The 25,587-nt window shown below is 47.4% G+C and overlaps 1 protein-coding gene across 1 annotated transcript in view; it reads left to right on the forward strand.

Moving 5' to 3' along the window:
* The first annotated feature begins 10,716 nt into the window (after nt 1-10,716).
* The window catches only part of TMCC2 (transmembrane and coiled-coil domain family 2), a 35,095-nt gene continuing 20,224 nt past the window's right edge, over nt 10,717-25,587 (forward strand). Inside the window, exons 1-2 of the mRNA XM_081216346.1 lie at nt 10,717-11,401; nt 21,336-21,866. Coding sequence (XP_081072472.1) covers nt 11,195-11,401; nt 21,336-21,866 — 738 coding nt within the window. The 5' untranslated portion in view covers nt 10,717-11,194. The remainder of the gene's footprint in view (nt 11,402-21,335; nt 21,867-25,587) is intronic.

The raw sequence follows: 25,587 nt of genomic DNA on the forward strand, positions 1-25,587 counted from the left end.
AAAAGCACGGGAGTCAGAATCTGACCTGAGTTCTGGTCTGAGCTGTCATACTACTTCCTTTGTGATCCTGGGCAAATCACTTAACTTTTTGGAGCCTCAGTTACTTCATCTGTATAGTGAAGCTAATGCCTACCTCACAGGGTTGGGAAGACTAAATGACATAATGTGTAAAGCAGTTAGTAACTTTCCTGGCACATAAGAGTGCTTAATAAATGTTTTCTTTCCTCCCTGTAGTAAATACATTCAGGATTATGTATTTTTCCAAGGAAATTACGTATTTCCAAGAATGTTTTGGTTTTGTTTATGAGATTCTCTACATGCAGGTTTATTAACTTGAAGATTAAAAGTCTATAAAACAGAATTGCTAAATGTATTCTATTTAATTATACATCAAGTATCATTCCAATGTTGAATATTTCATCAGTGGCATCCCTGGTTGTTAGGATGAAGAGTATGGGAAGGAAAAACAATCAAAAGAAATTTAGTATAACCCCAAACAGAGGTAATCTTTGTTTTACTGCCAAGAAAAAGAACAATTAGAAGAACAAAGTTTCCAGAAATTTTTTAGAGTAACTGACCCAAAGCTTTCCAGAAGAAGTGCTGAACATTGCTTTGCCACAGTTCATTTCTCATCAGTAAGATTGGAAGACTGGTAATGCTTTTCCAAGTCTAAATGATTTTGATCCTTTTTCCACTATGTTGCCTGGCATTTTGGTGGAACTCGTTTCTGGTTAATTTCTTTACCTGCCCAGAATAAGACCTTGTAACACATGTTTTTATCTTTTGGGGCTGATCCTGGAAGGAGAAAGATGGATAGCTGAAAACCTATCAACACCCTTTTCTTTGTCTATATTATCTTTTTATTTTTATTTTTTAAATTTATTTTTTAAAGCATTTAAAAAATTATTTATTTATTCTTGGCTGCGTTGGGTCTTTGTTGCTGCACGCGGGCTTTCTCTAGTTGCAGCGAGCGGGGCTACTCTTCGCTGTGGTGCACGGACTCCTCAATGCAGTGGCTTCTCTTGTTGCAGAGCACAGGCTCTAAGTGCGTGACCTTCAGTAGTTGTGGCACACCGGCTCAGTAGTTGTGGCTTGCAGGCTCTAGAGTGCAGGCTCAGTGGTGGCGCACAGGCTTAGTTGCTCCGCTGCATGTGGGATCTTCCCGGACCAGGGATGGAACCCATGGCCCCTGAATTGGCAGGCAGATTCTTAAACCACTGTGCCACCAAGAAAGTCCCTGTCTGTATTATTTTGGTAGACATTTTCTGGAAAATTCTGAAACCTGAGTTCCAAAACATTTTTCCAACTGGCTTAGTATGTATCTATCCACATGTGCGAAACACAATGCCTGACACAAAGAGTATGCTCAATATATTTTAGCCAAAAGAAAATATTTCATATCATCCTCCAGCCTATCCCCTTTCTCAGGAATCAAGCTCTGCAAGGTGGAGGTTTAATGCAGGTGAGGGTTAGGATTCTGAAGCAAAGGTGGATGGAAGGCATTCTGGTCATGAGAACATTCCTCATCCCCAAACTGTAGAGGAGAGAGGGAACACTACCCAACAAGCTTCACATATATCTCTACATGTGAAAAGGGAACCCTCTTGCACTGTTGGTGGGAATGTAAATTGATACAGCCACTATGGAGAACAGTATGGAGGTTCCTTAAAAAACTAAAAATAGGGCTTCCCTGGTGGCGCAGTGGTTGAGTCTGCCTGCCGATGCAGGGGACACGGGTTCGTGCCCCGGTCCGGGAAGATCCCACATGCCACGGAGCGGCTGGGCCCATGAGCCATGGCCGCTGAGCGTCCGGAGCCTGTTCTCTGCAACCGGAGAGGCCACGGCAGCGAGAGGCCCGCGTACCACACACACACACACACACACACAAAAAAAAAAAAAAAACTAAAAATAGAACTACCGGGCTTCCCTGGTGGCGCAGTGGTTGAGAGTCCGCCTGCAGATGCAGGGGACACGGGTTCGTGCCCCGGTCCGGGAGGATCCCACATGCCGCGGAGCGGCTGGGCCCGTGAGCCATGGCCGCTGAGCCTGCGCGTCCGGAGCCTGTGGTTCGCAGTGGGGGGGGCCACAACAGTGAGAGGCCCGAGTACCGCAAAAAAAAAAAAAAAAAAAAAATAGAACTACCATACGAGCCAGCAATCCCACTACTGGGCATATACCCTGAGAAAACCATAATTCAAAAAGAGTCATGTGCCACAATGTTCATCGCAGCTCTATTTACAGTAGCCAGGACATGGAAGCAACTTAAGTGTCCATCAACAGATGAATGGATAAAGAAGATGTGGCACATATATACAATGAAATATTACTCAGCCGTAAAAAGGAACGAAACTGAGTTATTTGTAGTGAGGTGTATGGACCTAGAGACTGTCATTCAGAGTGAAGTAAGTCAGAAAAAGAAAAACAAATACTGTATGCTAAAACATATATATGGAATCTAAAAAAAAAAAAAGGTTCTGAAGAACCAAGGGGCAAGACGGGAATAAAGATGCAGACCTACTAGAGAATGGACACTTCAGGGTACGGGGAGGGGGAAGGGTAAGCTGGGACAAAGTGGCATGGACATATATATACTACCAAACGTAAAATAGATAGCTAGTGGGAAGCAGCCGCATAGCACAGGGAGATCAGCTCAGTGCTTTGTGACCACCTAGAGGGGTGGGATAGTGAGGGTGGGAGGGAGGGAGATGCAAGAGGGAAGAGATATGAGGATATATGTATATGTATAACTGATTCACTTTGTTATATAGCAGAAACTAACACACCATTGTAAAGCAATTATACTCCAAGAAAGATGTTAAAAAAAAAAAACTCTAAGTGCCTGGAAAGCAGGCCTTGAACCTAGCTGAGTGACTTCCTGTGTGTCAGTGTTTAGGGTTCCTGTTATCTTCCTGGAGCTGATTTCAGAAACACTGATCTAGAACTTTCTCAAAATAGGGCTTAGTGATCCATTAGCAGGTTTCCAGATGACATGGACACACATATCCTGTCTAGGGAGTATGACCTTTTTTTAAGGGTGAGGAGGAATAAAGGAAAAAAAATAGTATTAAATTTAAAATATCATAAAAAATAATTCATTTCAAATAGAATTTTCAATAGTCCCATATCTTGGCTTAAAATTTATGATTATTTCTTACCACTCCTCTCCCATCTTTATCCAGGCTTTATCCAAAATTTTATCATTTCGTTTATATCATCTTTAATTTTTACAACAACACTGGAAAGATAAATATTTCTATCCCTATTTTATAGATGAGGAAATTGAGACTCAGGTTAAGTGACTTGTCTAAGGTCATCCAGCTAGTAACACAGGTTCATCCAACCACAAAGCCCTTATTCTAGCTCAACACAATTTTGCCTTCTAATGCTTTCCTTTTATATTATTTAAAGAAGGCTTTTTGTGGGCTTCCCTGGTGGCGCAGTGGTTGAGAGTCCGCCTGCCGATGCAGGGGACACGGGTTCGTGCACCTGTCCGGGAAGATCCCACATGCCGCGGAGCTGCTAGGCCCATGAGCCATGGCCGCTGAGCCTGCGCGTCCGGAGCCTGTGCTCTGCAATGGGAGAGGCCACAACAGTGAGAGGCCCGCGTACCGCAAAAAAAAAAAAAAAAAAAAAAAAGAAGGCTTTTCGTGTCTCTAAATACTCTCCATATTTCTCTCTTTTAACAGCAGCTTGATATTCCATTACACTGCTATGCCACTATTAGTCATTCACTCCCTATTTTTGGGCATTTAGTTTGCTTCAGGTTTTTCACTGTTATAAACATTTTTTGGTGTGTTGTTGCCTGTTTTGTTCTTTTGAATTATTTCCCAGGATAATTCCCAGGAGGGTTTTACTGGGTGAAAGGGTACAGACATTTATATGGCTCTAGCTATATATTACTGAATTGTGCTATTTCATTGTATCTTGAAAGAGAGTACTGTCTTCTTTCACCAGCACCCTGTGAGAGGTTTAAGGCACGCCTGGAAGATTCACCAATGAAAACAGCCCTTTGTCCCTCTATCTGCTTGGATATGCCCCAAGGCCATTTGAGACTCCCTGAAAATGATTTATAACACAAGCATGCATGCTCCAGAATAAGATCTCACATGGGATAGTGTGATTCCCCCTTCCCAGGAAAGGTTTCCTTGATTAAGTTGTCTTTTTCTCTTTGCAGTCACAAGATCAGCAGAAGGTTTTTCAAGCAACTGACATTTCCCTCTTGATTCAGACAGACTGGAGCTCTCCATTCCTGTGTCGGGAAGAGGTGTGGTAGCTATTAAAAACGAAGCATAGACTTCAACTTATGGTTTGCTATTCCGAACTAGGTGCAAAGGCTCAGGATAAATAACAACAAGGAAAGGAAGCCCCAATAGTCAGAGCTGAAAAAGGTTTTAGGAACTGTCAGGAGGAAGTAAAATTGAGGAAAAGTCATACTAGAATAAGAAGCTCTGTTCCAACTGGTGGAATGTAATTTTGAGATATATATTAATATCTCTGAATCTTAGTTATCTTACATGGCAAGAGTACCATTGGAGGGTATTGAAAGGTTTAGACTGAAATTATATGACATATAATAGGCACTCAATCCCAAAGTAACAGTGCAGTAGGCACTGTGGGAAAAGTATAGACATTGAAGTCAAACAAAACTGGTTTGGCTAGCTCTTTCTAGCCAGGTGACATGGGGCAAATTTTTAATCCTCTTTGAGCCTCAGTTTCCTTTACTGTAAAATGGAGATTATGATACTTATCTACAAAGTTTGTTTTACAGACTAAGAAGGAGTGTGTTCCAAACATATAGTAAGTGCTTGATAAAAAAGGAGCTATTACTAGTTCACAAATCTATCAATAAATGTGATCAACCAAGTCTTCACCTACATCTGTGGTTCTCAAACTTAGTGAGCATAATAACCACCTAGGTGGGCTTCCCTGGTGGCGCAGTGGTTGAGAGTCCGCCTGCAGATGCAGGGGACACGGGTTCGTGCCCAGGTCCGGGAAGATCCCACATGCCGCAGAGCGGCTAGGCCCATGAGCCATGGCCGCTGAGCCTGCGCGTCCGGAGCCTGTGCTCCGCAATGGGAGAGGCCACAACAGTGAGAGGCCCGCCTACCACAAAAAAAAAAGGACCACCTAGGATACTTGTTTCAAGTGCAGATTTTCAAGCTCCACCCCTGGAAATTCTGTTTCCATTAGTTTGGGGTGGGGCCCAGGAATCGGCATGTGTAACTAAATTCCAAGGTGATTTATGTTGCTGATAGTCCACGAACCATACTTTGAGAAACACTGCTCTATGGTCTCAGGGAATAAAAAGAAGAAAGAAGTTTTTCCCATCACTAATGTGCCACAAAAATTCTATAACACGCAGATGTAAAATTAAAGAGATTCAAATATTGAGTGATTCTATATTCAAGATGATTTATATAGTTCTTACCTACTTAAAGGCTTCAGAATCATTCTAAAGTGACACTTTATCCTTTTAACGCTTGTGATATGGATGAATGTGCATAAAACTCTTCCTTGGAGTCATCTTAATCCCTCACAGAGATCTCTCTCACTCTGGACTGTGGTACTTATCTCCCCCTTGGAGTACTGACAGACATTACCACTTCAATCTTATGTTGCTGTTTTACATTTCATTTGTGTCTCATTTCCCCAACTGGACTTTAAGTCCAAAGGCAGGGACCAATGTCTTTTTTTGTTCTCTATCTTCCACAAGCATCTTGTAAAGCCTTTGTAAATGATATTTATTTCCTAAATATATTTGAATGAATGGAGATACATTTAATTGTAGTCTAATACTCATTGATAAATTCTTTACCACAAGAGTGGCTCAAAATTACAGTTGTGAAAGGACTATTAGGCTATTAGGCTTTTAGCTTTAGAGTCAGACAGAGCAGTGTGTAGCTCTCAGGCCTATGAAAGTGCTATAATCTCTCTGAGCCTGTTTTCTCATTTGTAGAGTGAATAACCCTTACCTTGCAGATTTGACATGGGGATTAAGAGAGAGTTCACAAGGTTCCTAGCAAAATGGCTAACACCTATGGTTCTCTTTAAACACCTATGGTTCTCTGTGTTTGCTCTTATTATTATATTTAAAAGTACCACATAGAATAATAGATGGAACTGCCATAGATATTTATCTTCAGATGTAAAATAATAAACAACTGATTCTCTCTGAGCAAAGCTGATATTTTCTCTTCTTTTTTCTGATTTTTTAAGGTCTAGCATTTTCAGCTTTAAGTAACAGACTGTCCAGAGGTTTGTATGGATTCCCTATGGAGATGGGAAAGGACACAAAGCAGCCATTTTACCAGTCCCAGGCTCTCACAGAGAGCAGTACAATCAGGGTTTAAGTTTACGCTTCACAAACCTCCTCTGTTCATGGCCATGATGCTTGTGACTTTTCTCCCATTACTAAGAAGCAACAAGCACCCAGAATGAAGAATATGCATCCTACCTGAAATGAGAAGCAGGAACTTCCCCTTTTTTTGTATTACAGATAGGAGATTCACCGCTCCAAGGAAAGAGTCAAACTTTGGATCTCCCATGCCAAGTCTTAGGAAAGCTGCTAGAAAAATGTTTACAAAAGTGGCAATCTGGGTTTGTTTACTCCTTTATAGCATTGCTAGTTAGGTATCAGAGAGTCTACGCTATGGAGGAAATAATATATATTATTTCTCAATAAAAATAGTAATTACAGTTTTATACCTGAAGGCAAAAAATTGAAACAAATAGCTAAGAATAAAGTGGATAGTGGTTAAATAAACCATGATACACTCACTTGACAGGATGGTAAACAATCATTTACAATGTTTACCAAGACATGGAAATATGTCTAAGTAACAGCATATGGAATAACATGGAAAAATATAATAACATATTGGAAAATGCTTCTGAATACATTTTAAGTAAAAAACAGGGTAAAATTTAGTTTAGACTCAAGAGATTTCTCCAACTCACGAGTGATGCACAGCCTTCCCAGTCCTGCCTGCCTCTTACAATAGCCAATAAAAAGCCTGTACTTAGGTGGTGGGACTGTGACATCAGCAACAATCCAGCCAATCTCCCTGACGATTATTTGCGTAGTTTACACCTCCTAATCCAACGGAACCCAGTTTCTTTTAGGGAGAGCATTGAGTGGAAGTGGAAATCTCCAAAAGAAAGGGAAGAAAATTACATTAACAAAGGAATACTTGTAATGATGTTGGTATCAAAATACAGTGATCAAAATTATGATATCTGGTTTCTCAAGAGAGTACTTTTACCTTCTAAGCAAAGCACTCTAGTTAGTATGTTAAATCTTAAAATAGCTCCCTGACAACCCATTTGATGTTTAAATTTTTTTAAAGAATTTTTGCAGAATAGGATAATTAATTATCCTTGGATAATCTACAAGACTCTTGCTATTGGAAAAAGAGAAGACTTTTACTTCTTAGAGTTAATTGCTCTTACAAAAAGAAAAAAAAATCTACTTTATGCTTACCTGTTGATCTTGGCACCTTATCTTCTACAATTAAAGCTGCATCAGTTTTTCAAGGTAAATGAAGTGGCTGTCGACAAGGATAACAGGATTCCATAACCCTAATCTTTATCCTCCTTGTTTATACACTTACTGGTTTAGCAAATTTGATATTAGCAAGATTGCCCCCTTCCATTAGCCTAACTGGGATTTCCTTTCACAAAAAGCACTAAATTTAGTGGGATAATCCCGCCTTTCTCATTTGGCAGGCAGTGGGCTTGGACAAGTTTGTTAATTATTTTTGTTTCATTCAGGTTTACTGAGCACATACCATGTGTCAAGTGTTTTCACATGCATTGTCTAATTTAATCCTTAAAATAACCATATGAGGATAGATATTATTAGCCCCTGTTTACAGATGAGAAACCCAAGGATGAGAGAGGTTAAGTGATTTGGTTGCCCAAGAACACACAAGGAGTAACAGAACCAGAATTCTTACATGTATTTTCTAACACCAAGACCAGTGTCCTTCCCACTACACCATGTTATTTATTTATAATTAACCAGTGGTGCCAAAGCAAAATGGAAAATGCTACTCCTACATACTGAATATAATCTCTTGTATTGTAAACCTGTAAATTTTTGTTTTATCTTGAACGTCAAAATATAGTATGTTCCTAAAACAACAACAACAAAAATATAGTATGTGCCTATATTTTCCCAAGAAACCTAGAATGATAGAATGATTTAATCCTTTAAACAAAATTTCAGTCAAAGTATTTTCAAGTTCTCTTTATTTTAGGTACTCAAGAATCAACTACGACTGATGAAAATTTGTCATCAGCTTCAAACTGGTGATGGCAGGTCACACAGCTCTCTACACAACTTCTCACCCAAACTTCTTTGGCAGTAGCATATTTGTTCTATAATATGACACTCAGTGAAAGTCAGAAATGGGTGAGACACATTTGAACTCCCAAGGATAGAACCACTGGAGTGGAATGTTCAACTTTTTGAAGCTGGATGACATCTCTGTTTAAAGCCATGGCCCTCACTCTGTGCCAGGCAATGTCTAAGTGCTTTACATACATTACCCAACACCCTATAAGGTTGGTATCCCCACTTCTGAAAGAAGAAACTGGGGCTTAAAGAGGTTAGACAACTTGCCTCCAATCACACGGTCAGTGGAGAGCAGAGCCAGGATTTGTCCCCAAGCAGTCTGGCCACAGAGTCTGAGCTCTTAATCTCTGCACAACGCTGCCTCTCCAAAATGGAATGTAAAGTATTGGCTGATTCATGAAACCCACCACTTTTTTGTTGACCTGCTAACTATGGCCACAAACAGGAAATCTGTCCATCATGCTATGGGTACATGAAAATATTATAAACATCAAACTCAAGGTCAACTTCAACCTAGTATGGAAATGAGACATAATTCAAAATGATTATGGCCTCTGCTCCTCCGACTGCCTCCACTTTTCTTCAGCCTAGAGTCAGGTCATGAACATGTGTCCACATGTGCTCACCATTTGCCACCCAGGGTCTGTAGGGCCCCTGCACTTCACTGGGACGAGTCAGGCAGGGGACAGTAGACTCTGACATCTTGCACTGAGGTCATCTGCCCCCACTGGTTCTGTCTACTCCTGCCACCGACTTCAAAGGCACATTCTGCCTTTCCCTCACCATTGAAAATGCTCAAGGCTTGTGGCCTTGTGTTTCCACATTGTGCCTGATACTGTGTAGCGGAGGTGGGGGTGGTTCTACATTTCCAGCCCATCCTAAATTCCTGTTTTCTAGAAATGGAGCTGCCTTGTTTAGAAAGTAGCTGCTAGACTGAAGTAAATTCTTAACAACTTAGGCTCTTCTAGGACACACATTAAAATGAGTGGGAAAAAGACAGAACAGAGTCAGGAGACTTGCAGACTAGTAGGACTGAAGTGAGGCCAGAATGGTATGATGGGTGTGAAAGAGACTGGGAAACTGTGAAACACTTTAGAGATCACTGTGACTCACTGACTGAGTGGCCCCTTCACTACAGTCTAGGCCAGTGCTTTTCAAATGTTAGCCTGCATCAGAATTACCTGGAGGACTTGTTAAAACAGATTTTGGGGCCCACTATTTTTGATTCAGTAGGTCTGGATGGTGTCCAATAATTTGCATTTCCATCAAGTTTCCAGGTGATGCTGATGCTGCTGGTCCCAGGACCCTACTTTTAGAACTGTTCGTCTAGGCTGCTGGGTGGACAAAAACCATGGTATCCACAGTAAGCACAGGGTAGGCACTCATATGGGGTTGTTATTATTACTAGGCTGAATATCTTGGTAACCCCAGTATTTGCTCTCTTGTGCCTCCAGATTAGTCAGTGCAGTTTGGCTGAGATTTATGGGAAAAAGAGATTGCATTCCTTTCCTCTCTTCCATGTCTCAACCTCCTGCCATAAATACCCCTTCTCATTTAAAAACTGCTTCACAGTTTGCAAAAAACTCTCACATACATTATTGTGTTCAAAAATGAAATACTTTCTCATTTCTGAGCATAAAGCTGAGACTCATGAGATAGTTTACTTAAAGTGGGGGGAAGGGAAGGGGCGATCGGGCAGAACACCCGCTTTCTTCTTGCATTCGCAGCTCTGAATGTAGGCATTGGTAGGTGTTTCAGGTCAAGTGTCAGAGGGGATCCGCGTCTTCCTCATTGAAGAGATGTTATAATGTGCAAAGTTAGAGCAAAAAAGCAACGATGATAAGCATCCCTATTCGTCTCCTCCCCGCCAAATAAAATGAGTGGGTGGGGGGAACCCCGACAGAGTCCTTCCTGGAAGACTCACGCATCTGAGTGAGTTTTAGCAGATCCTCACGCATCTGCTAAAACCGCGTTCCACTGGCCAGCCGCCCCTAGTATCTACTCCGCAGCCCGCTCTCCGCAATGCTAAAACACAGCAGCCTTGCCCTCCAGACCTCTCCTGGGGGATCGCACGATGCAACCAACCCTAAAAACGTGGCCGCGCGACACCCCCTCAGCCCTCCGGGCTTCCCATTGGCCCGTTGCCGTTGTCACTCCCTCCTTGCCTCGCCTTCCCCCTCCCGGGCCGAGGCACTGGGCGGGGTAGGTTGCGCGCTCGCCGCTGGCTCTGGCGGCGGTTGAGGCTTTGCAGCAGGCGGCGCGGAGGGCGGGGAGTGGGTCTAGCGCGCGCGCGCGGGGGAGGGGCGGGGCGCGGCGAGCTGCGGGCTGCGCTGCCGGCCAGTGTGGGGCGGGGGCCCGCGGCAGGGCTGGGGGCTGCAGTCGGCGCCAAGGGCTGCCGACGAGGGACCTGCCCGGCCGGCCGCGCCATGCCTGCCGCGCCCAGCAGCCCGGCCCGCCGGGAGGGATGCGCTGTGCCGTCCAGCTCCCCTCCGCCCGGCCTTTGCCCTGAAGCAGAAAGTTTGGGGGCTGGGGGCTATCTCCTCCCGCTCCAATGACTGCCCAAGGACTCCTGCTGCCCAGCCTCGATTGTGACCTGTCTCCGCTCCCCAGGTCGTAATGAACTATTCCAAGCTGTAACCAAGGCTCCCCCTCCTCTCCCGTCTCTCACCCTCCTTTAAAAAGGTTTATTTTTTTAATTCAAGAAATTGTGATCCGCCGACTCCCCTCCTCGTTAATAATTTAGACCCCGAGCCTCGTTTCTGAGTGTAAGAGGGGGTGCGGTCTCCCCCAAGAAGGCGCGCTGGAAGGACAGATTCCCCTTGCCGACCCACATACACCATGAAGAGGTGCAAATCGGACGAGCTGCAGCAACAACAGGGTGAGGAGGATGGAGCTGGGCTGGAAGATGCAGCTTGCCACCTGCCGGGCGCGGACCTCCGGCCTGGGGAGGCCACGGGTGCTAACTCTGCTGGCGGGCCAACTTCGGATGCGGGCGCTGCCGCGGCGCCCAACCCGGGTCCCCGAAGCAAGCCTCCCGATTTAAAGGTGAGCGCAGACCCTCCCCTTATGAGTCCAGCCGGCGACTTAGCTTTCCCCGCCCCACTCAGAAGTGCTTTAACAGGATAAAAGTGATGGGGAAGCCAGACAAAGGTCAGAGAGAATGAGCAGATGTTGGGCCAGACCCTGTGCTGGACGTCAGGTACCATTTGTGTCTCTGTCTTTCAGCTTATTTCGGGCCTCTGTGTCTGTTCCTCATTATTCAGCAGACGTTCTAGTGACTTACGCATCCGGGATTGTGTGTGAAGTGCTATTCGCAGACAAAGGGCTGGAGAAATCCAGGATGCTAACTAAAAAGTTGACATCACTTTCCCTCCTGTAAAATGGCAGGGGAAGAAAATTACAGCGTGGGAGCCCAAGCAGAAGACCGTTAGTTTCCTTTGCTGAATTAGTTTCCTCCTTTTGGGACCTTCCTGGAGTGAAGCTCAGTTTGTCCGTCTGTGAAAGGGGAGTGTGGGTTTCTTGCCGTTAGGTGGAGCCAGAGGTTAAGCTAGTGCTTGGAGATCCCTGCCCGCTTGCTAAACCAACCCCAGGGTGGAGAACTGACAGGTGGCTGCTTAGTGCTTAGGCTGGTTTGGGGCCTCGGTTCAAGTTGCACACACGCAGAGCCGGCATTTAGAACCAGGATCCGAAAGAGGCGATTGCATGCAGCTGGGAGTCCTTTATTTTCCAGCCTGAGGTTGCCGAGACAATTATTGAGCTGTATTGGATGTCTCTATATTAATTAAAACAGCAGCTGTGATAAATAATGCACCTTTGCTGGAGCTGCCACAGGGACTGCAGGCTCAGGCTTCTCAAGCCAGCTCACCACAGGGCTGAGAGAGATGTCAGCCCAAGGAAGGAACTTAGATGCATCGGAGATTGATGCCTGGGGGACATTTTCTCCAGAGGGGGTGCAAGGTCTTAGCTAGGGGAGCAAAAGGACTCCGTTATGTTAAATAAAGCCTGTATCCTATGGCAGCAGCCACTAAGGAGCTCACCAGAATAAACCAATGACATTCCTCGTTTGGCCTGCACGGCACAGTCAGGAAGTTAGAGCGCAGGTGAGTGTGCTCTTACCTGTGTGTTACCTGTCTGTGTTTCTTGGGGAGGGGTGAGAAGGTGACTGCTACCTCCATGTGTGTACTTTAAAAATTTGTGGTAGTTATTCAAATGTGACCTCTGGTTTTGCTGCTGTCCTTTTCAGAGTTTGGGGGCTAGCCTTATGTCTAAGATGAGCTCCACTGGGTAGGCTGTGCACAGGAAGTCCTTGGTACCTGGCACACCTGCTACTTCTGAGCCCACCCTGTGTGGTCAGGAGGTGTGGTTCCTATTTTAACTGAGATGGTGAAGGAAAAGAGCTGCTCTTATACTGATGTGGGGAGGGGGCCAGCTTTCTGCTGCAGACTTCACCTTCATTCTGGGCCGATCCAGATGGGTTTGGCTAGCAAACCCTGATTCCTTGACCAGGTGGAATTCTCACGCTGAGTCCATGAGCAGCAGCCTTGGAAACTCCCCGACTCTTCAGCTCAGGCAGCAGTGGAAACGGCCAGCTCCATTCATTCCCCCAGCTGCCTTCGTGAGGGAAGGTGGACTGGTTGTGGTGTGGGGCTGCAGTGTCTTTGTAGATAAAGCTGCTTAAAGAAGCTCGTTCATCTCCACCCTCTTATACTCCCTCTCTTTCTCTCTCTTTTTATTTATTTTTTTGTGACACTCTCATTCTGGTTGGGGCAGACAAAGCAACAACTCTACATTCGATATTAAATGCTGACTTTCCCTGAACCAAAATTGAGATCAGGTGTGAGAAAAGATGTTGTCCTTCCAAGTTATCCTCCACCCCCACCAGAAAGCGTGTCACCGAGGTGACCACCGCCATGTGGACCCAGGCTGGCAGCCCAGAGAAAACCTAGCTGCTGCCTGCTCAGTGGGAGCACAGGGAGACAATCAGGGCCTTTTCCTGTTTATCTCTGTCTGCTTTATCACATGTTTACAGTGTAGGGACTTCAGAACCAGTCATGAACTTGGGGGCTATCGCAATTTGATTTGCTCTGTGATTTCAGGCACATCACTCAACTTTTCTGAGCCTTTTTCTGGGGGAAAGGGACCAGGAATAGTGAAGTGTGTTCAAACTTGTTTACCAGCGCCGGCACAGTTTTCCAATGATGGAAAAATTCCATCTTTGGCTCTAGTACTGGGTTGAAGCTAACTTGTTTTAGATTTGATGGTGGTACCAGAACGGGGTAAGTTTGATTTTTAACACCCGCCTGTCTCATACCTGTGTTTGGCCTGGAGCAACCAGCAGTTCTGACTTGCTTTTGTTTTCATTTTAAACTTTGGAGATAGGAACTTTTGGTCCCTTAAGTCCCACTTCTGCTTTCTTGTGACAGCTCCAGGCATTGTGATGGATTAGGTGCAATGGAGGAAGTCATCTTGAGAAAGGGGGAAAAAAAAAAGGCTTTGTGTGAAGCCCCTTCGTGGAAGTTGTGCAGAGGGAGAGGAGAGAATTTTGGTCTGAATGTGCCCTAGCTAGTGGCAGCCAGAGCTTTCAGAGACTCCCGTGGTCTCCCTCCATGGTCCTTCAGTGTAGTGGAGAACTGCACTGTAAATTTCTCCTATGGTGGCCCGGGATCCGTGATTATGGGGTGGGGAGGATCAGTGAAAAGAAGGAAAAATAATTAAGCAGCAGTCTTAAAGGAGCACTCATAAAACTGTAGCTGAAAAATAGCCTGAAAATGGACCTTGCCCCACAGGCAGCTTATGCAGGTACTTTGGGGGCCTTCTCAGCTACTTCACACATTTGATGTGACCTTCAGGGGCTATCTCAGCAGACGCTCCTGCAACAGGAGCCCAACAATTCAGAGTCACATCCCCTGCCCCCTGTGGCTTGGATTCCTGTGAACCACTTGAGTTCATGTCTTGATTCATTTGTGATCATTATCCAGTCCTTTGCTGCTGCCAGGTTCCTTGCTAGTTGGGAGGAGATGCTAGATTGCTGGTCACAGACAGTGTCGGCTGACCAAAAGTACACCAAGATTTTCCGGCAAGTAAATGCAGTGCCTGCGAGAGTGGGAGTGGGAGGGGCTCAGGGGAAAACTGCAGAAAGGGACACGGAGCACATGTTCCTGTTAAAAATACAGCATGTGGTAGATGTTGCTGAGGCCTGGGATGAGTGGCTAAGCACGAGAGTCAGCTGGCTCTGTCCTGATGCCTCTTAGAAGCCCGAGGGCAGGGGAGGAAATTGCAGACCTCTCCGCCTCTCCCCAGCCTTTCCTGAAAGGAAGGCTATGGGTTTGCTGGCTGGAGGCCTTCCCCTAGACTTCCCCTGAGGTTCTCTTTCCCCTCACAAAAGCCCCTGCAAACAATTTCTCCAGAGATTTCTGAACCATACTAATATTTTTTCCTGGAAGAAGAAGGGGGTGCTCTGAATTGCACCATTCCAGTCCTGGTTCGAAGTGCTTTTTTTTTTTTTTTAATTTTATGTATGTATTTATTTATTTATTTTTGGCTGCACTGGGTCTTCGTTGCTGCACGCGGGCTTTCTCTAGTTGCGGTGAGCAGGGGCTACTCTTCGTTGCGGTGCACGGGCTTCTCATTGCGGTGGCTCCTCTTGTTGCGGAGCACGGGCTCTAGTCACGCAGGCTTCAGTAGTTGTGGCACACAGGCTCAGTAGTTGTGGCACACAGGCTCAGTAGTTGTGGCTCTGGGGCTCTAGAATGCAGGCTCAGTAGTTGTGGCGCACGGGCTTAGTTGCTCCGCGGCATGTGGGATCTTCCTGGACCAGGGCTCGAACCTGTGTTACCTGCACTGGCAGGCGGATTCTTAACCACTGCGCCACCAGGGAAGCCCCTCGAAGTGCTTTTGACTCAGGACTCATTTGGGTTCTTTCATCCACACCATTCAATGGTCTTTCTGTCTGCTCAGAGTGAAGAGCGATTAGAAACCAAAGAGCTGAGGGAAAGTTGCAACTGAATCCTATATGATTCTCCTTGCTGGCTTGCAGCCTGTGCTGATCACAGGTGCGTCACCTGCACCCGATGCCCCTTGTTCGTTCAGCGGTCCAGTAGAGAGCCTGCCGGCAAAGCGTTCATGGGTTAACAGATACTGATGCCTTCAGCGGGGAAGGCATTTTTTTTTTTTTTTTTTTGCGGTACGCGGGCCTCTCACCGCTGTGGCCTCTCCCGTTGTGGAGCACAGGCTCTGGACGTGCAGGCTTAGCGGCCATGGCTCACGGGCCCAGCCTCCGCGGCATGTGGGATCTTCCCGGACCAGGGCACGAACCCGTGTCCCCTGCATCGGCAGGCGGACTCTCAACCACTGCGCCACCAGGGAAGCCCTCCCCCTACTATTGGGGGCACAAAGATAATAGATGTTATAGCTCCTGCCCTCCATTTGCTCATGGAGGATTCCATCCAGAAGCAGGTGAAAAGTTGGATAACAGTTTGACAGAGCCGTGTCACCAGGGAGAACATGATTAATTGCGAGATGAGTGGTGCGGATGACGAGCTTTCTGGAGTTCAGAGCAGGGTGGTAAGGTCACTTTAGACCGGCATGGTCAGAGGGCTGTATGGGGCAGGAGGCAGTGAACAGGGTGTAGGATAAGAGGCAGAGAAAGGGCACACCGTGAAGATAACTTTAATCAGAATCTTTTGGGACTTCCCTGGCGGTCCAGTGGTTACGACTTCACCTTCCAGTGAGGGGGGTGTGGGTTCAATCCCTGGTCGGGGAGCTAAGATCCCACATGCCTCGTGGCCAAAAAACCCAAAACATAAAACGGAAGCAACACTGTAACAAATTCAATAAAGACTTTAAAAATGGTCCACATCAAAAAAAAATCATTAAAAAGAAAAAAGAATCTTTTTTTTTTTTTTTTTTTTTTCTTTTTGCGGTATGCGGGCCTCTCACTGTTGTGGCCTCTCCCGTTGCGGAGCACAGGCTCCGGACGCGCAGGCCCAGCGGCCATGGCTCACGGGCCCAGCCGCTCCGCGGCATATGGGATCCTCCCAGACCGGGGCACGAACCCGTATCCCCTGCATCGGCAGGCGGACTCTCAACCACTGCGCCACCAGGGAGGCCCAAAAAAGAATCTTTTATGCTGATAAATGTTGAGCCGATTCTGCCTTAAGATCCGCTGCATGAGGTCACCTTGCCTGACTTGCATTGGCTCAGGCAGAATTCTCTGAGCAATAAAGGAACGAGGAATTAAAATAAAATTGAGAATGGGGAAATCACTTGCCCCTGAGTGGAGATCTGTTTGTTTAATGTCAGCTGGGATGCTGGGGAAGAAAACAAATGCTTCCAAAAATCTTTCATCACTGTGTTTCTAAGAGAAACAGTTGCATCCGCTCACTCTTCATCATTGTGGCTGTCAGTGCCAAACCTGGGGTGGCAGTTCCTCTCCCGCTCCAACCCCAGGCTCCCCACCCAAGGCCTCTTAAGGGCAGTTGAAGACTTCTGCAATCCACTTTGTATCTCGAGAGTAGGACTCTGTGGGTTTTTTTACAGCGATTAGCTCTCTAATGCTGGCCCTGTTTCCATAGAGACCCTATAAATAGAGGAACGTTGGCGACCTAGGCTTGCTAAGGCTCACGGTAACCCAATCCCCCCCTAACCCTCCCAGCCGGACCTGTGGTGGGGCAGAGGGAGTTTCAAACCCAGGCAGGCGGAGGGGATGTGCAGTCAGCTATGCAGTCAGCTGCCAGGTGGGATAATTAACTCTAGGTTAGTGTCACTTTTAAAGGTCCTTTTAGCTCTAATGGGAGTTGTTAAGAACACAGGGACTTGGAGGAATTAGAAGCTGCTTTTGGCTATTTTTAACCAGATGGTGCCCAAGTCACTGCACCCCGAAGCATTTTACTTTTGACCTCATGCAGCTGTGTTTGCAGCTTTTGGAGCAGACTTCCCCTTTGGGGGACCCACACCCAGGGAGGAAAGGGGATGAAGCCTAACCGTTCAGAGACCACAGCCTTCTCAGGAAGGAGCTTTCGGAAACCATCTAGTCTACGCTTTCTTCCTGAGACGATGATGGCACTCCAAGGAGACGGCACCCTTTCTGCCCTTAAAGATAGTTCAGGGAAAGACAGCAAACTTCTCTCCTTTACCTCCCCAGGTACAGGCACCTGGCCCCAGGATGCTCTCCATTCTGCCTTGCTTCTGGCCTCTGGGCAGTTCTGGGACAGCCCTTGCTTGTTCTCATGGATCAGGAGAGCTGTTTGTGTCGCATCTCTAGCTCTGAAACATCTCAGCTCCCTTTTCCTAATAAATACATGGCTTCGTTTGGCCACCAAAATGGTTTCTGGCAGCTGGGGAAAAGCAATAGTCAGTGTGGAGAAGCAAGTGACATTTAGTAGCTGGAACCTGTTAGTCAGAGCAGGTGGTGCTTTCTGCCGCGTTGGTGGCTGAGTTCCCTCAAGCTAGTCACCATGGTTTTCCTCATTTCCAAAACTTGTGGCTGGTTATGTGTATGTGCTGGTTTCTTTCTTTCTTTCCTTCTTTTTTTTTTTTTTGAACACTTACTTACCGTGTTATGTCAAAACTCCTTAACTCTCTCCTCCCTGACACCCACATGCAGAAACAGCCCAGCCCATGTGTTACCCTGCTTTCTTGCCTTGCACCTTCTAAGTGAGGAAAAACCCCTGCATTTGGAGCCATCTCTCTCCCCCCATTATTCTTTGTCTTCTTTTTTGTTCTTTTCCCTCATCTCTACCATAGACTTTGGCAGACTCCTCAGCGCTGCTGGGGCAAAGGTCCTGAGGTCACCCTGGCTTTCCTTTACCTGCAGAACAGATGGGAAAGGTGGGAAAGGAAGACCCACACTGGTTACAGGTCTTGCCCCAGTCCTACAATGTGGCATGGGAAGATTCACCGCTGCAGTTCAGGGGGCGGAACCTCCCCCCCCCCCGCCTTGGCCCAGGCATTTTTGTTTTGTTTTGATCCTGCTTCTGATACTGTTCTGGGACACATGTAAATACTGTATCTGCTTTAGTCTCGGAATCAGTGTGTGAGCCAGTGAAGGTAACTTAGACTAGAAGTTGGAGGTTCTTCTGTGTGACTGGGATGAGCCCCTTAACTGTGCTGTGCTTCAGTTTCTTCATCTGCAAAATGGAGACACTGATGCTCTGTGACATCCTGCCTCCTGGGGTTAGGCTAGCGTCAGGTTAGAGTGACAACATACATTGGAAAGCACTTTGAAAAGTGCTGTTGTGTGATATTAAAAGTAATTTGACCAAGGACTTTAGGATTCAGTGCAGTATAGCAGACAGTGGTGGCTGCTGTCCCCAGCGCCTGCCCCCTTCTCCTGGGACTCAGGGAGAGGAAATGCCTTGGAACTCTGGTGCCGTCTTTTGAAGGGAACCCTGTATCTGAGTGGCTGTGGAAGAGGGGCCTCAGTGTTGGAGAAACTAGGCTAGGAATGGTGGGGAGAGGAGAAAGAGGCTTGGAATAGAATGCTAGAAAGACAATTTGTAATATGTAATGTGACCATTTGGCAGAAGTTGCTGGGCCAATGCCAGAGCCAGCTGGTCCCATCTACGATGCCTGGAGGATGGTCTGCTATCAGCTTGGGCCCGACGAGGAGGAGGGTGTCCTGGCCTGTCCCTGGTCCAGAGGCTGCAGGATCTGGCCATTTCCAAGTCTGGCGGAGTGCACTCCTCAGTCCGGCCTACCTTGGACGTGGTGGTTTTACCCTGAGCAGACTGCCTTAGGCTGGCCCTGAGGAGATGGTAGCTCCCGTCGGGAGACCTGGCACTGTGAAACCTAGCATCTGCGGGGCTGCCCCAGGATTAAATTCTTGAGAAGGAGTAATGGTCACCTTAATTTCCTCACCTAAAAATGGAAATGTTGCTGCTGTTGCCTTTATTCGTTTCTGGGAAAAGCAAGTGAGAGAATGCAGGAGAAAGAGCATATTGAAAACTGTAAAACCGTTAGTTCACAGTGAGCTGTGATGATATAACTTATCTGGCCTGTAAAATGGGTTGTAGAAGGGCCCCACCTACTTTGAGGATTGTGGGGCTACTCAAACGAGGTGGAAAATGACAATCCTGCACTTTGACGTAATCCACAGTAGTGTGCATTGTTATTGACATCAGATGTAAGTGCAGCTTACATCTTAACAGTAGTGTCTGCACAAAGCACGCTGAGGTGTAAAGTTAACAGTGAGAGTGGGGTCAGCTAATTCAGAAGATCTGAAGTTGGTTTTCTCCTTGGTGTCTGCATGGTTCAAGTTTTCTGCTCTGTAGGTTTGTTTCTAGAAAAAAAAGAAAAGCCAGTACTTGTAATTCTTTGCAAGGTTTCATAGCTGACTGAGGCTGCCTCCTGAGGTGATGAGTTGTTCCTTACAGATGAAGACATTGAACCCCATGTGGCTGGGTTCTGAGTTTCCCTCTCAGGAGTTACAGAGTGGGCGTTCTCACCTGGTCCTCAAAGTCCCACCCCTCCTCCTGTTGGCTCTGAGGCTTTCTGCCGAGGGTTCGGCTCCACCACATGAGCCGACCCCCTGACAGAAGCAGCTGTCTGGAGTTATCCCACAGGTTGCCTCGCCCTGGCCGGGTGGTTGGGCTGCCTCTCGCTGAGCAGTGCTGCCTGGGGAGCAGGTGGAACTCCTCAGCGGCAGAGCTAAGAGGGAAGGCTGGAGCCAGTGCAGCACTGGGCTCCAGAGCCCCTTTGGTTTGTTCCAGTCTGAGTGGAAAGACACTAAGACTGTATTCTGATTGTATTCTAAAGAAGTGGTCACATTACTGACCGCACTACAAGGTATGCCCATTGAGGTAGTTTATTTACTTTTCTAACATTTACCAGTTTATTATACAGGATACAGATGAACAGCCAGATGAAGAGGCACATACGGTGAGGTTTGGAAGGTCTTGAGTACAGGAGTTTCTGTGGCCCTGGGACTGGGATGTGTCACCCTCCTGGCATGGAAGTATTCACCAACTCGGAAGCTTCAGAAAATTTATTTTATTGCTATGTCAGGAATGAATTGGCTATAAATAAGAGGAAATTATTCTAGAATTGTATAGATAAAGATAGACTTGTTTATTTCATGAACCAAGAATCCCAGGGTAGACATTCACAGCTGGGTTGGTGATTCCATAGGGCCTTCAAGTTCCCAGGCCTGTTGTTGGGGGCTTTACCATCTGTGTGTAGGTCTTCATCATCGTGCCAGTTACTGGCAGTTGCAAGACGGCTGCTGCATCTCCAGGCATTACCTCCACATTCCAGATGGGAAGAAGTTAAAAGGGCTAGTACCTTTATTAGGTAAGCAAAAGTTTCCCCAGAAACGCTCACCTTGCTTTTCATTGGCCCAAACTATGTCACGTGTCTACTCCTAGCTGCAAGGGGGTCTGATGAAGCAAGAATTTTTAGCATGGCACAATAAGGCCATGCAATTTGGTAAGAAAGAAAGGAGAATAGTTATTGGTAGGTCATTAGCAATATCTGCTACAATTGTATAACCTGATTGTATGACCCTGATTTTCCCAGGGAGTGTTGTGATGAGGTGTCTTTGGAAATGGATGCTTGGTGGGCCAAAAGAGCATCTGGAGGAAGGACCTAATTGGAAGGAGAAAGGGACTAGGGGATGGAGGGAGGATCAGTCCAGAGGGATAAACCTCATGAGCCAAGTGCTGCCCGCATGTGCCGCTGAGCCCCAGACTATAGCCACAAGGATATCATGACCAGTAATCCTGAACCATGTGTGGATTTGGAATGTCCTGTGGGAAGCTATACAGGTACATTTCTTTGTGAATGAGAGGAATTGGTCTGGGTTGCCACCTTTCTGCAAGGTGACCTTTAAGGCATGACAGGACATTCATGGGGGATCTTCCAGATTCAGATGGCTGTAGGAGCTACACTCATATCCCAGGAATGGACCCTTCACCTCTGCCCGCAACCGACTAGGCATTCGAGAGCTTTCCACTCACCAGATTCTTCATCTTTCCTCCTTAAGAAAATCCAGCAGCTCTCAGAGGGCTCCATGTTTGGCCACGGCTTCAAGCACCTGTTCCACGGCCGCCGCCGGTCACGGGAGAGGGAGCACCAGACGTCTCAGGATTCCCAGCAGCAGCATCAGCAGGGCATGTCTGACCATGACTCCCCGGACGAGAAGGAGCGCTCCCCGGAGATGCACCGCGTCTCCTACGCCATGTCCCTGCACGACCTGCCCGCCAGACCCACTGCCTTCAACCGCGTGCTGCAGCAGATCCGCTCCCGGCCCTCCATCAAGCGGGGTGCTAGCCTGCACAGCAGCAGTGGGAGTGGCGGCAGCGGGGGCAGTAGCCGGCGCACCAAGAGCAGCTCCCTGGAGCCTCAGCGTGGCAGCCCCCACCTGCTGCGCAAGGCCCCCCAGGACAGCAGCCTGGCCGCCATCCTGCACCAGCACCAGTGCCGCCCCCGGTCTTCTTCCACCACTGACACATCCCTGCTGCTGGCTGATGGTGGCAACCTCTTGGCCGAGGAGGCCGAGGGTCTCAGCGACAAGGTGAGGCGGGGCAAGAGGAGGGCCTTCCGGGTCGGGGCTACTCAGAGGCAGGAGCCACCTGCGCAGGGGCCTCTGGCCTTGAGGACCTAAGCTGGGGCCTGGCCTGGTGGGTGTGGACATGCTGCCGCCTGCAGAGCTGTGTGTCTGATTGAAGGAGCCAGAGATAGGACAAGCCAAAAGCAAGAGATGATCCCCAAAAGGCTGATTTTTGTTTGTTTGGGGATTTGTTTTTGAAAATTATCTTTTGCTCAGGCTGATAGTAATTTTGGTTTGTTTTCCTTAAACATGCTCTCAAGAGGCAATACGTGCAGTGGTTGAGAGCACAGACTAGCACCAACCCTGGTTCTGTCACTTACAGCCTGAGTCACTTAATTTTTTTGTACTTCAGTTTTCCCAGTTGAAGATGGGGATAATAATAGTAGAATTGCTCTAGGATTAAATGGGTTCATATATGTCAAATACTTGGAATGGAGCCTGGCACAGTATGGTTTTTAATATTGTTACCAACCAAAGAAGATAGAGGAGGAATCCATGAAGGGCTGTTTGGTAAGGAGAAAATCTAGTTTGGTACTTTCTGAATCTCTATATTCATTCTTTTATTCATATAATAAGTATTGATATTTCTTGCATACTTGTTATGTGCTATAAGAATGAATAAGCCGGAGGTACAGTCCTCCCTGAATAGAGGGGAGACAGACTGGTGAATGGACAAGATAGGGTGATGAGGCTGTTTTGAGGATATGGGAGCTTGTTGGAAAAGACCTTCTAGAGGAAGCCATTGAGCTGACTCTTGAAGAAGGAGTATAATTTAGCCAGTGAATTGGGAGGAAGGGTGGGGGGAGGAACGGTATAGTGTGTACAAAGGCAAGCGAGCTGATGCCAGGGACTACCCGGGGTTCCTTGGCGTTGGAGCGTCCAGCACTTTTGGGGGCTGACATGTAGGTAGAGGTTAGATCACAAAAGGCCTTGCCATGTTGAGTCTGGGGTAGTGTGAAGTTATCAAAGGGTGTTAGGCAGGAAAATGGCAGGAGGAGGTCCCTTTGGGTCTTAGTGTAGACAGTAGATTAGGAAGGGGGACAGGAATGGAGTCAAAGCAACTGTTATTGGAGCTATTGCCAGAGTCTAGGCTTCAGCAGTGAGGATGGAAAGGCAGAGATATAAATTCAGAAGACCTTTGGCAGTTCTCCTCGATAGTATAGGGGAGAAGGTGGACATGGAAGACGAAGGAAGAGGAGTAGAGGAGGACTTTAGTTTTCTGGCTTAGCAACTTTAGGAATGGGGCATTCTTTAGTTGAGGAAACACAGAAGGAGCATGTTTTGGCAGCCAAGTGATGCATTCACTTTTGGGCATGTTGAGTTGCAGGTGCCTTTGGGAGCTGTCCACCTAAAGAGCACCAACTGGCAGTTGGGTTCTTGGGGGAGAGGTCTGGGCTGGGGCGAGCACTCTGGGAGCCGGTACTGAGCTCGAAATCCTGGGTGCGGATGAGACGGTCGAAGGGCATGCGTCGAGGGGGCTGAGACCAAGGACAGAGACGACGTATAAGGGGCAGAACAGCCAGGTCTGCAGGAGTGAACCTGGAGAGAAATGATGCCGAAGTATAAGGAGAAAGGAGTTTAAAGAGGGAGGAAGTAAGTATTCAACAGAGTGAAATGCAGCAGGAGTGACAGGTCAGATCTGGATTTGGAAATGTACATAGATAGTATCAAGCAGTAGGGGTCATTGATAACCGTGGCAAGTAACCAGTTTTAGTAGATTGAGGAGATGGTGGAAGTGGAGGGTCAGCTCTTCCGGGGAGGAGAAAGGAGGCCAATATTGGTTGAGGCAGTCTGGTTTTTGTTAGTTTTTAAAAGATGCAGGGAGGGCTACAGATCACTAGGAGGCCAGGAAAAGGGCTTTTGACTTTTTTCTCTAGTGAGATGAGAAGTCATTAGGTTTTGTACAGGTGAGTGACACCCTTGATGAAGCCCGCTCGGGCTGCTCTGTGGAGACTAGGCTATGAGCCACAGCGTGAGCAGGGAGTCTGGCTAGGAAGCTGTCGGAAGCCTCCAGGGGTGAGGTGGCAGTGGCTTGCTGCAGAGTGAGAGTGGGGGAAGTGGCTGGATTCTGGATTTGCTTCAGAGATCAAGCTGCAAAGGTTCCTGATGAATGTGGGGCACAGCAGAAGGGGAGCAGGCAGCGATGGCTCACAGGTTTTTGGCCTGGCGGCTGGAAAGAAGAAATTGCCATTAACTGAGTTGGGGAAGACAGCACATGGACCAGATATCTGGAGGGGCCGTGGGGCAGCAATAAGAGCTAGCCTTTGGACACGTTGCGTTTGAGATGGTTGTTAAACATCCACATGGAGAGGCCAAATAAGCAGTCAGATGTTGGAGTCTGGAGTCTTGGGAAGAAACCCAGGCTGGAGGCAGACACTTGGGGGTTGTCAGCATATAGAGAGTATTTAAAACGATGGCACTGGACCATCTGCAAGCTTAGTTTTAACTACAGGGAAGTCTGTGCCAAGAGTGAGATCTGGATGTGTCGGCTAAAAGGGAAACGTGGCCTTGTGGAGGGAAGGGAGACCCAGAGGGACCCACAGGGTGAACCAGTTGTTCAGCCCTTAATGAGCAAGTGTTTTTTTTTTTTGGCCGCATAGCCTGGCTTGTGGGGTCTTAGTTCCCCGACCAGGGATTGAATCGGGGCCACGGCAGTGAAAGGTGCCGAGCCCTAACCACTGGACTGCAGGGAATTCTCAGTGAGCAAGTATTTTGTTTGCAGCAGCTGCCAAGCCCGCCTCTCACTGCTGAGTCAGCGGATACATTTTTAAAGTCCAATTAGTACAGTCCTGTCAAGCCAGGGTCTCTGGTCCTAGAGCTGTTTGGCGAAGAGGGAGAATGGGAACCTTGTAGTCCTGAGGCTGTGTGAGCGGGTGCGCGGTGGGCACTTTCGGAGGCTGCTGAGGGGTTGTTGATGTTTGCTGACTGGGAATGCAGGGGGGAGGGGGTGGGGAGCCCATCAGCTGGGGAGCTTCTCCGCAGGCTCCTTTTTGGTCTTTACACTGCCCCCACGGTATCCAGGAGGTGACTGTGGCAGGGTTCTGTTCTTGTTGCTGGTGGAAGACAGGCCAGGAGACTCTTGGGTGAGCTCACTGGGGGAAGGGTCCCTGGGTTCAGGGTAGGAATGGGGAAAATGGTTATTCCTATGACTGTTTTATATCCTTATTTAGAAATTTCATCTTTCCAAAGCTTTGTCATACATATACTCCCCGGTTACTCCTAGTAACATCCCTGTGAAGTTGTCAGAGCAGGTACTGTTATCTCCATTTTACACATGAGCAGACTGAGGCCTACAGGAATCAGGAAGCTGCTTGCCTAAGGGCACCCAGCCAGTTCATGGCAGAGAGGAGACTAGACCCCATGTTTCTAGCATGTCCACAAGACCAGACTGAGATCTGAAGTCACTAAAACCACCAGGGACCATTTTATGCAATTTCCACCATGAGCCGGTTGCCTCAGCCCAAGGACGGTGGCTTTATCTCTTGGTTGCAATTTCCCCTTCAGTTATACATCCTTTCTGATCTGGCGCTGTCCCCCCAGGGATGGGCGTGGCCCTGGGGGATGCTGAGAAGAGGGGGTGCCTCCATGTCCTGAGGAAGGGGGTCTTCCAGCCATCAGTAGACCCTGCATGGTCAGCTGACTCCCCCAAACCCAGAGGCCGGTGGCTGGTGTGATAAGCTGGTGG

Source organism: Mesoplodon bidens, assembly GCF_964165515.1.
Source record: "Mesoplodon bidens genome assembly, chromosome: 2".
Taxonomy (NCBI): Eukaryota; Metazoa; Chordata; class Mammalia; order Artiodactyla; family Ziphiidae; genus Mesoplodon; species Mesoplodon bidens.